Source organism: Protomyctophum bolini (genome assembly GCF_963924005.1).
Source record: "Protomyctophum bolini genome assembly, chromosome: 19".
Taxonomy (NCBI): Eukaryota; Metazoa; Chordata; class Actinopteri; order Myctophiformes; family Myctophidae; genus Protomyctophum; species Protomyctophum bolini.
Window position 1 is genome coordinate 23964311 of NC_137880.1, and position 11222 is coordinate 23975532.

The 11222-nt window shown below is 41.2% G+C and overlaps 1 protein-coding gene across 1 annotated transcript; it reads right to left on the bottom strand.

Moving 5' to 3' along the window:
* Positions 1 to 4729: 4729 nt before the first annotated feature.
* Positions 4730 to 8428, bottom strand: LOC308334748 (ADP-ribosylation factor 6-like). Its single transcript, XM_080791552.1, has one exon. The coding sequence runs from the start codon at positions 8352 to 8354 to the stop codon at positions 7827 to 7829; it is 528 nt and encodes a 175-aa protein (XP_080647678.1). The 5' UTR covers positions 8355 to 8428; the 3' UTR covers positions 4730 to 7826.
* Between the last annotated feature and the right edge of the window lie 2794 nt (positions 8429 to 11222).

Genomic DNA, 11222 nt, shown 5'->3' on the forward strand with positions numbered 1-11222 from the left:
CACACACACACACACACACACACACACAAGCCCGTGGCACCCCTTTAATTGTTAACACATTCAGCGAGACAGACAGTGGGAAATGCAATGTGTGACAGTTTTCTTAAGATCTTATGAGCCTGCCTTGGAGCAGAGAGACACCCCGCATGGTACTTTTACTAGATTGTTTAAGTGGCGGCCATGACAACCAAAATGGCAAGACTTCTGAGGAACAGCTTTGAGGCCTGTCCAGTCAGACGAGACTTCTGAGGAGAAGCTCAGAGGCATGTCCAGACCAGACCAGACAGACGACATCCTTATTCTGCCTTTCTCCAGAGGCCCAAAAGAGTTCAAAACCTTTAATCCCTATTAGTCCAGGAGCCAAGCCTAATTTTGGTACCACGTAAAGTGGTACTTTTGTATTCCTACATGTCTCTAGTCCATTTTGGCCTGAAAAAACGCCTCTAAATCCTGACCTATACATTTTCTGAAAAACTTCAAATATTTATATAGCAGCATCAAAACTTTTATATTTTTGAATATTGTACATACAGTAAAGAACCTCAAAATGGGTTCCCAGCCTAAGGGGGTAAAACACCAAAAGGGGTTCCCGCCCAGAATGGGCTACTAGTTTATATTTTGGTATGATACATCTTCCAATTCTGTATGCCAGTTATCTCCAGTTATATGTGACCATACCATTAGCAACCAATATACGGTAAAACATTAAAACTTTCATTATGCTTTAAGTAGCATGTGACGTGTCAAACTTTCATGATTCTGAATCCAGCAAGCATTAGTTTTGTGATGAGGTCATCATATTTGGGCAAGTGGCTATGGCGTGTTTTTCATGCAAAACTAATGCTTGGAATGGATTCAGAATCATGAAACCCCCCTAGTTTGACACATCACATCCTACTAAAAGCATAATGAAAGTTTGAAAATGTTGCCATATAAGTTGTTGGCGGCGACTGCAGGCATTAAGCTACTGAATTGGAAGATGTAAACTAGAGACATGTAGGAATACAAAAATACAAAAACTTTACGGTCGCCTTACGAGGTACCAATTTGTGAAAATATCAGCGTTGGCCCCTGCACTATATCCCCTGCACTATATGGATCGGATTTGGATTTTGGTGTAGTTCAAAACGAAACAAAAAACTGCATTGGGATCACTTTTATATCTGATAATGTGATTGTAGGATTATCTCTGCAAACATGTCAATAATAAATATGTTTGATTAATACATTATTAAACAATTAATTTAATGATATCAAATAATATGTGTGTGCAAATGACCAGATTCAGTTTTGGGGTATATATAGGCTGACCGGATGGTCCTGGTTAGAGGAAACCACAAAAGCAGGCTGCACGAGCTACTGTGGAAAGGCAAGGACGTGTTTCCCTGGGCAACTGGGGGGGAGGGGGGGTCTGGTGACTAACCTCCAGGAGACCTCAGAAGACAGAGATTGATGGTACATAATAGTACATACTAGATCTGAACTGAAGATTGAGAAACTGTGAGTGTGTTGGATTGTAGGAGCTGTAATAATCACTGTTGGTGATCTGTCAATGCAGATCAGGTGCAGGCGGCTGACTCTGATAGTGGAAGAAAGTAACAGTGCTCGACTTAAGTGCAATTTTGAGGTGCTTTTATTTTCCTTTTTAATCTTTGAGTGGTTCAACCACTACGGAGCTATGTGTGTGGCTGGCTGGCTGGGTGGGTGGGTATGAGCACGAAAATAGCATGGTTGTTTTTCACTACCTGTGCGCAACATAACACACACACAAACACACACGAACATATTAACTGTATATGTGATGATTTCGGACGTGCCAGTACAGTACAGTGTCCCCCCGGGGACTCCCTGGGGACCCCCAGAGACCCCCACATGGTAACTCTCTCATTTCTCTACCGTTTCGGACATGGGGTGGCTCGCCGGAACTGGGCCGGCACCATGGCTGTGGTATCGGGATACCCCATCCAGGACAGGCTTCAGACGCGCTTGGCTCAGATCTGAAACCATTTGATTTGGCGTTAGGAACCTGTTGCGACCACATGCCCTTGCTGACGTCGACCCCAGACAGGGTTCGAACCCACAACCTATACTAAACACTACACTAGGGTGGCCCGCACTGAACTTAAGACATGATTTTCTCAATTTGATACATTTCATAGGGGCAATCTTCCAGTGTTTCCAGCGTGCTTAAATAAATAGAGACCAGACACAAGCCATCAGAAGGCACTGACGCACACAGACAATGACTTTCTGCTTCACTGATAATGACAGCTTTCATATATTTAATCATGAATAGCTGCCTTTGTTTAGTCCGGTCTAATTACACAGTACTGTGTAATGGTACGGATACAAAACTTCCAAACTTGATTAAATATTGCTGTTGCAGAGCGAATAAACACGATGCAATTAAACTTAGAACTTAACAGATGTCAACACTTGCTAACAAATGTTTACTCCCAGGCCTCTAGAGAAATGTAGCTCATGTCCATATCAGCCTAACTGTAGGTGGTCTATAAATATGGTCTCTAAGTATTGCCAAAAATCTGCATTCCATAAATGCTTTGCATAAATACAACAAATCAGCCTCAAACTAATATTTAAACACATACACCTTTATAAAAAACGTATGAAGAAAATCCATGAGAAGCAAAACATTTACGCATTTTCAAGTATTCTCTCTTCCAGTGATTCTTTTTGGCCCCTAAAGTGTCACACCACATGCAAGCATTCCATTTCCTTACACTGCAACTCTATGGAAACAAGAATGGGCAAACACAGGGCCAGCTGCAGAGGGAAAAGAAACACAAACACTTAAAAGAACATATTTCAAAAGGCTCGCTGTGTCTTAGATGCAGCATGTGTCCTTCCAAACCATCTTTAATTTACCATTTGAGAGATTTCATATGAATTTCTTTCACATCACGGCCAGCATTTAGCTGTCAAGAAAAAGCACACATCATTAACACCCAGGTTTAGTAGCAGGTGAAGCAACATTAATTAACAAAGATTAGCAAAGGCAGAAATACATTTTGTATGTACAGCATGGAATATGTCAGCAGACCCTTCTTTACAGTTTAGCTGCAACTATTATTCTTTATAGTTTTTTCACATTATAATTAGCAATGCTGGTCGCAATCTTGCACAATTCAAGTTGTGATTATACCACGTACAGTGTTAGTTTATACGGTACTCATATTTATACGCTATTAATAATTATTATTTTATAATTGATTAAATCGATTAGCTCGATAAACTGTTGTGCAGTGCCATCACTACAGGGGTGATCAGTGGGTGCAGAGTCTGCTGACTTATCTGCCGTTACATGTCAAGCATGCAGACCTGTTGAAATTAATTAAAAAACTAAATCCTAATGGACCTTTAGTATAGTCTTGTCTGTTTGTGTTGTGAGCGGTGCCGCTTGCTTCGTCACAGGAGGAACTGAGGTAGGATTACATGTTAAGAGGAACGCCTGAGTAAACAAATTAGAGAGGAACTGCCAATAGGCTCCATTAAAGACTATTGTTTGAATCCAACCCCTTCGCACAAGTACAATAGATCAGTCCAACCCCACCTCTCACAGCACACAATGGAAGCGCTTGGGGCTACGCAGAATGCAAACGAAAATGAAGCAGTTTCTGCTCAGTCTTTCATTCAAATCAGACCGGTATGCATTTCCCTGTGAACGAATCACAAGTGTTAGACCAGGTATAGCTGTCCGAGGCTATTTAATTTCATATTCACTATAGATTGATATAGTACCCGTATTCCCACTGTGTAGCTGGATGACAGTGTATCAGCCTCACATCAAAGTCAATTAGTCTGTAGGCATACATACTGTATATATCCATTCATTACTGGTGGTAGACGATACATGATACTTATGTCTATATTTAGTCACAGTGGTTTAATATAGATGGTCACGCCCACATTTATTTTACTTTAATCTTCTATTTTTATTAGAATGATTTATTATTCTTTACTTCTTTTTTCTCTCCTTTATATTGTTATTTTGGAATCTGCCAGCCTATCCTATCTTCCTATCTGTCTGTCTGGCCATCAAAAGGCCAACTGAAGGATAATCTCAGGATGGAGGGTTTTATTGTGTCCATTTTGACAAGTAATGCTGACAATATTTGAACCAAACAACTAGGTGTTGTCAGTGTATAACAGTTAGACTGTCACTATGCATTATGTCATCATATTGCTCACATCTTCGTCTCAAAAATAGTAGCCGTTTCAAATTAACTTGAGAGACAGCTCTTGAGCCCTTTATCCCACAGTCACACTCACAGGTGAGCATGACGGCAGTTGACACACACACACACACACACACACACACCAGTGTGAGCAGAGCATCTGCTGAATGTAGTGACAGCTGGACAAGAGGCCAGTGATGTGCGCGACTCAGTCAGGGTCACTCACTGCTGCACGAGCAGTGGAGTTTCTCTTGAAAGTGTTCACTGGGTTTCACTTTGAGATTACAGCACAAAAGAGGCCAATAGATTTCACTGTTGCATTTCCACTTCTCTTCTACCACCAGAGGTCTTGAGTGGAAAGAAACAAGGAAACAAGCTGTTGAAACAAATTAGCCGGCCATCAGGTCTTCGTAGTTTGCATGTAAGGCAAATTGACGTCTACAGTATGTATGACTGTAGCACACAGTTAGTGAAAGATAGATTACGGACAATCTATGGATATTTTTAGGAAATGAAAAGTGGAGACAAGACAGTTTTGGGAATGGTTGTGTAATTCATTCTCGTCTTGTACACTTGTCCTCCATAGACTGAATCATGTCACATGACTGGTGTGACTTCAGCACTGCAGAAGGTCAAACTCCAAATCAACAGCCACAGAACAAACACCCCATGACAAACAGAGCCATTCCACATAATGAAAGAACGTTCATGCCTTCACAGGATTGAATGTCTTAATGTTTAGAAGCTCTTGTCAATACTTTTCATTGGTTAAAAATCATAAAACCCAGTGACAATCTTAACATTTTCACATTCATGTTTAAAAAAAAATAAACTAGTAAAAGCTCACATGTGAATTTGTAGTATTTTTGCTTCTTTCGCGAAACAGGATTATTTTGGGGCTGACTGTTCTGAACATAACTGTTACTACTTTCACATTAAAAACAATAAAACATGATATCTCTCATACATGATGGGAATTCTTATTTCAATTGATGGCTTGCATTTTTTAATAACACAAAACCCATTGTAAATAAGTGTAATAGATTCTAAGGTCACAGAATTTTTTCAAGGAACAGACGTTGAAATTTTAGTTCTGCTTTTATATTTTACAGCAAGGTGTAACTAACAGTAATAAATATAACCCTTTTAATTTGCATGTTTAGTAGAGGATCTGGGTAAAAGTAGAGCTGCATATTTGCTATCGCTACACCCTGTCAGGCAAGCCACTCCTAAAACAACAATTTCTGTGACAAGTATCCTCATCTTAAAGCATTTCCTGACACTTCATGTGGTGAACTCACCGCTCACGCTCACACAGCCATAATTCACTCTACAATCAGTCTCAGTAGCAAGAACTAAAGATGGCCAGGTCAGCCGGGCATTTTCCTTTCTGACTGCTTGCAAATGGTAACCTGATCAGAGATTTGTGCCCACAGGCAACTTGTATACCAAGGGCAAACTGCCAGGCTAGCCGGGTCCTATTGTGCGAGTCATCCTAACCCCACTGGTCACACGAGCATTCAGAGTGAGATCACTGTCATCAGAGCCAAAGTTCTCAGTAAACCACATGCATTCCACTTACCCAGAGATTTGCCATTAAAACATACGTCGTTTTTTGTGGGATTACCTTGCAAATACCAAACTAAATATGATGCTACTGTGAAATACTTCTGAGCTAATGAAAAGCATTAGAGTGTAATTTTCTTATACAGGGATTAATAAAACTATAACAACAGTGCCGTTTACAGTTCAATTGAGACCCTTTGAAACTCATTTTAATTGACTACTGGTTTGGTTTGATATACAGTTCGTATTACCGACATAGAAAACCATTTTGATCATATCACATAGAATCTGTCTTGATTATCTGCGATCATTCAACATGATTATATGTCAAAATGGTCACTTTTGCAAGGAGCAATGCAATAGTACATACCTAACCATTTCACAAGTTTGGCTTTTACTGGATTGTTTTGTCAAGAGAAAAGGATAGTTACTGTTTTTACTACACTGTTATAAATGGACAAAGTGATACACTGAGACCATAGGCAAAGTAGGCGAAGCCGACAATCACTACCTCGAAACTAGAGATCTCATCATTTATTCACAGGTAGTGACTCACACTCTGAAACAGAACCAGGAAACCAGGCAAAGCTGAAGTTTTACTTTGAACCACTACAGCACTGAGACTCACTTCCTCTTCTCACAAATTACACTTTTCATGGCTGGAATTATGTTCTGACAGCAGTAGACTCATTGAATGACATTCCACTTCCATTTTGGAATCTGGATATATATATATTTTTCTTTTATTTCTTCAGCATAGCAAATAGAACAAAAATAAAACTAAAAGCTTTATCGACTATAACTTATGAACATTACTGGTTTCTTGGACTGACTGCATGACACAATTGCACAGGCAGATGTTGATGGAGGGCAAAAAAACCCCAAAAGATTTGATTAAGGTCCCAGTTACTGAAGCACTCACGGGGGTTGGGGACTTTAGCACACACTTGCTGAGGTCCAAAAGTCAGTCAGAATATAGTCAAGCGTGCACATTAGTCAAAAGGGCAAAGGCGTTTGTGTTTGTTTCCTCAACCGCCTAGTTGGTAAACCCATACACCCCACCCAAAGTGCAGACTCAGCAGTGTAAATACTTGTCATACTGTTTTGTCTTTTGGGGTCTTTGTAACTCAGGGCCCATCCAAAAGGCAGCGCCGGAAACTACAAAACACTCAAATGTAAATGGAAGCTCTTGGAAAGAAATAGAGGCAATACGTTTCTGACCCTGAAACAACAAAAATATATATTAACCATTATCACAGTTCCTGTATAAGCCTGCTCCACACAGTGCTTTTCACACACACCTCCCATTGCAGGTAACAAGGATGGAATCACTGCACAGGAAATAACTACGAACACATTCCCTCAATCAATTTCAGTAATTGTGTACAATCAACAATGACAAACGGTGTGCTTAATGAGGTCTTATCGGGTCCATAAAACACATTCTTACAAACTACGGTGGCAGTTTGAAGTGAACGATGGGATTGATATGCTTCTGATGTAGGCTATGCTTTCCAACACAGATATGAACAAGTTATATCCTCGGTGGGATTCCCCATCCTTTGGATTTGAAGCTGGGTCATGGTGAGAATACTATACGAAAGCTGAACCAGGGCAGCCTCTATTGACTGCAAAACTATAAATGTATGCACTAACGCCTAACCCACGGCCGCAAATTCCCTAAAACCAATTACGGTTACGGTATACAAATGAAGTAGAAAAAAAAGAAAGCTTAAAGAAATTATATGGCGTATTCAGACAGTATTGATTATACAGGGTGTAAGGGAAATATACTACAGAGCTAAAGCAAACTAGAAAGGAAGCCAGCCAAAACAATTGTATTTTTGTTTAAAAGAAAATCTGGGTTATAGAGAAGTCATCGTTATCAAAGAGGGGGGAGGGGTGAAATAATCACACCTCTCCTAGATATATATTCAATAGAGAGGTTATTGAGAGGTCATGTTATTCATCAATTGCTTCAGATTTTGTTTCAGTGTTCTCTCTCGTCTTCTTTTCACTTGTAGCCTATACAAAATAGTCCAGGACATTTGGGCGGGAGCACCACTAAGATTTGTAATTTGAGGTAAGCCAAGTCAGGCCTTCATAGAGCCCGTCGCCTGTCGTCGCGCACGCCGGCTGAACGTACCAATTCCTGTCCCTGATGCGCGTGAGGCCCAGCTTCTCCTGGATCTCGTGGGGTTTCATGGCATCGGGGAGATCCTGCTTGTTGGCAAAGATCAGAATGATGGCGTCCCTCATCTCGCGGTCGTTGATGATCCGGTGGAGCTCCTGGCGTGCCTCGTCTATCCTGTCCCTGTCGGCGCAGTCCACCACGAATATGAGGCCCTGGGTCCCCGTGTAGTAGTGTCTCCACAGGGGACGGATCTTGTCCTGGCCTCCCACGTCCCACACGTTGAACTTGACGTTCTTGTAGGTGACCGTCTCCACATTGAAGCCTACCGTGGGGATGGTGGTGACGGACTGACCCAGCTTCAGCTTGTAAAGGATGGTGGTCTTCCCAGCAGCATCAAGTCCAAGCATCAATATTCTCATCTCCTTGTTGCCAAAAATCTTTGAGAGCATCTTCCCCATGTTGTTGGCTGTTCATAAATAGTTCCTTACAAGGATAAGAAAGTAAAAAAATATATATATGTATCTTTGGAGAGTAAAAAACAACAACGAAAGAAAAGCTGTGTTAATACAACTGCCCACGTGATCGTGCTGGTGGGTTGCCTGCCACAGCTGTCAGTATTCAAAGGGAAGTTTATCTGTCACAAGTTTGTGTGGAGGTATTGGTGATCAATCAGTTAGCATTCCATTGAGGAGGGCGAGAAACGTGACGACGAAGCCTTCACACAGGCACACGCACAGCCTTCACACCGGCAGGGTGTGGGCAATATTTGTATAATCCACCGGCTCTGCGACCTAAAGAACTATTAAAGCCTATATTTCACAACAACCAGTCGGCTACACGCTCCCCCTTTCAAAATCCACATTACCAGGTCACCGAAATCGTTTTTCAGTACAACTAAAAAAACAAAAACGAATATAATATTGTAATGTACATGAAAAGCCTGTTATAGCGCTGTACAGGCAGGCCCTTTACGAACCCCCGGAGTTACGACTTCCTCTTTGACTGCCGGGTGTCCACACACTTGGACCCAGAAGACACACCGTCGATTCTTTAAATAAAAAATAAGCCACAACCGTCAACCGGGTTGGTTTCAGTTCATTTTGTCCCGATCAGTAAAACGCCGGTATAGGTAGGTATCCTATCCGCACCGGCTCGGGACGTCCTGCCTTCAAAAGGGTCATTGATTCATCCGACTTTGCGCTCTTCTTCCCCCCTGCTGTAACACAAGAAGACGAGCGGTTCAAAAAAAGAGGAAAAAGGGAGGGGTGTCAGCAGAACACACAACTTTAGGTCGTCGCGCGCAGTTCTACGGGTTTAAAATAATACAAATAAACACAACATTGTCTCGGTGACGATAACGGCGTTGTTGCTTTACAAAAATACATACACCACACTGAGAAAAATGTGAACAATACCTGCGACTACAGTGATCAACCCCCCGACCGTCCCCAGCCCAGGTTGTGTTTCTCCCCCTCGCCGTCTCTCTCGCTCTGTCCGTCTCTCTCTCTCTCCCTGGTCTGGTCTGTGTGTATGTCTCTCTCCCACCCAGCCGTTTAGATCCTCCACAGCGGCGAAGCTGAACTGTGTTACCGGAAAAGGTGCGGACCTCGAACTGCCGCCACTTCCTTTGGGCCGGGCTGGTGCTCCTCCGCTCCGTGCACTCCTCCCATAGTGTGATCCCATAGGCCGGAAGGACGGCCGCCATCTGATTGGCAAGTTGATGCTAGGTCGCCCGTTGGCCCTCCTATGCCCTGGCCAAACGTCTAATTTTAAAAAGCTTGAGTCTTATTCACTAGCTAGTTTTGGATTATAAACCTAAACATAATACGAAATAATAAATTTAGATAATCATAGATTAATACCTCTCTATATCAATGTTCAACGACTAATTGGATTCAATATCTATCCCCTCGTCATCGGCGGTTGTCCAACAACCAACTCGCCAATCACAGGGCTACTGTCCCCTCCAAGCTATGGGATATGGCTATGTACTAAAACATTTGGCAATGTGTCCCGCAAAGAAAAAGACCGAACAACGACCCACCCACATTGAACGAATAGTTGGAGGAAAATAATTGGGGAGGGGACGCCATTTGGGCTTCCAGTGTTATTTAGCGTACGTACGGTTAGCTAATATTGTGTGTATTTGTGAAAATATGACACATACACTAGTGACACTACATGAGTACAGTTACCGACATGTAATGGATCATATAACAATAGTTTGGACAAATATCCATGTCCTGACCTACTCCTACTGGCTACATTTGATTTCATTCATTCAAACAAACAAACAAACCGAAGTTTCCAGACTCCACTGAGAGATTAAACTATGACGTGGATGTTCATATTTAAAACATGGAGGTAAAACCTATGGGTTTTACACCATCGTTAGTAGGTTAGCTCTGTCAACGAACAACATGCACAAAACATGGTTACAATTTAATATTTAACATTAAACTAAGCATATTCTAATGATTCTATTCAAGACAATTAAGCATTTAAGGTAATAGTAATAGTATGAATCATATGAGAATTTGAGATTAAATCACATAATATGTGCTTTAACTATATTATAGTGAATGCTAGTGCTAATAACTAAGTAGCCAACCACACATTAGTTTGGTTTAAACACTATTACATGATCGTAACACGCACACCCCAGTGACCCCACCAGGGTAGGACACCTACTGGTTCACAAGTGCTACTGCCTGAAGTGAAATATAGGAAGAGTTCACCCCAGAGTATATTTTTGCCTAATATGCATTGCTATCCATTTTGGACACTGTAGAAGTGTCCCACCACAGCAGGCTGTAGATTCAGATCTACTTATTCATGCAGTTTGTGTTCAAAAGGCAGTTTCAATAATTTATTGATACATCTTATTTCCCTCTAGTGTTCCCTCTAATGTAGGTAAAAAGAAAAAAACATTTTATAATTTAATAAATGCAATTGGCATGAGTGGCCTGGGAGTTAGGATTTTTCAACCTATATTCATATAATAGGTCCTCACTAATAATCATGATAAAAAGGCACAATTTCTCTCTACTCAGTCTGTCTCATAGGGCTGTGGTCAGTTCAGAAACCTGTTGCAATGCGAAAAAGGAAGCCATCGTTCTCACTATAATACAAATCTAAACATTTTTGTAAAAATAAGTTTTAAAAAATCTGCCTAATTAAAAAGTGAAAAGTGGTCCTTTAAGAAACAGTGGTCTCAGGTAATCCTAAAACTGGGCTTTTTTTTTTATAGCAATGTTCCGCTTTTACAGCGATGTTCTTTACCGTGATTATTGGCACGACAATGTTGCCGTGTAAGATTTACTTGT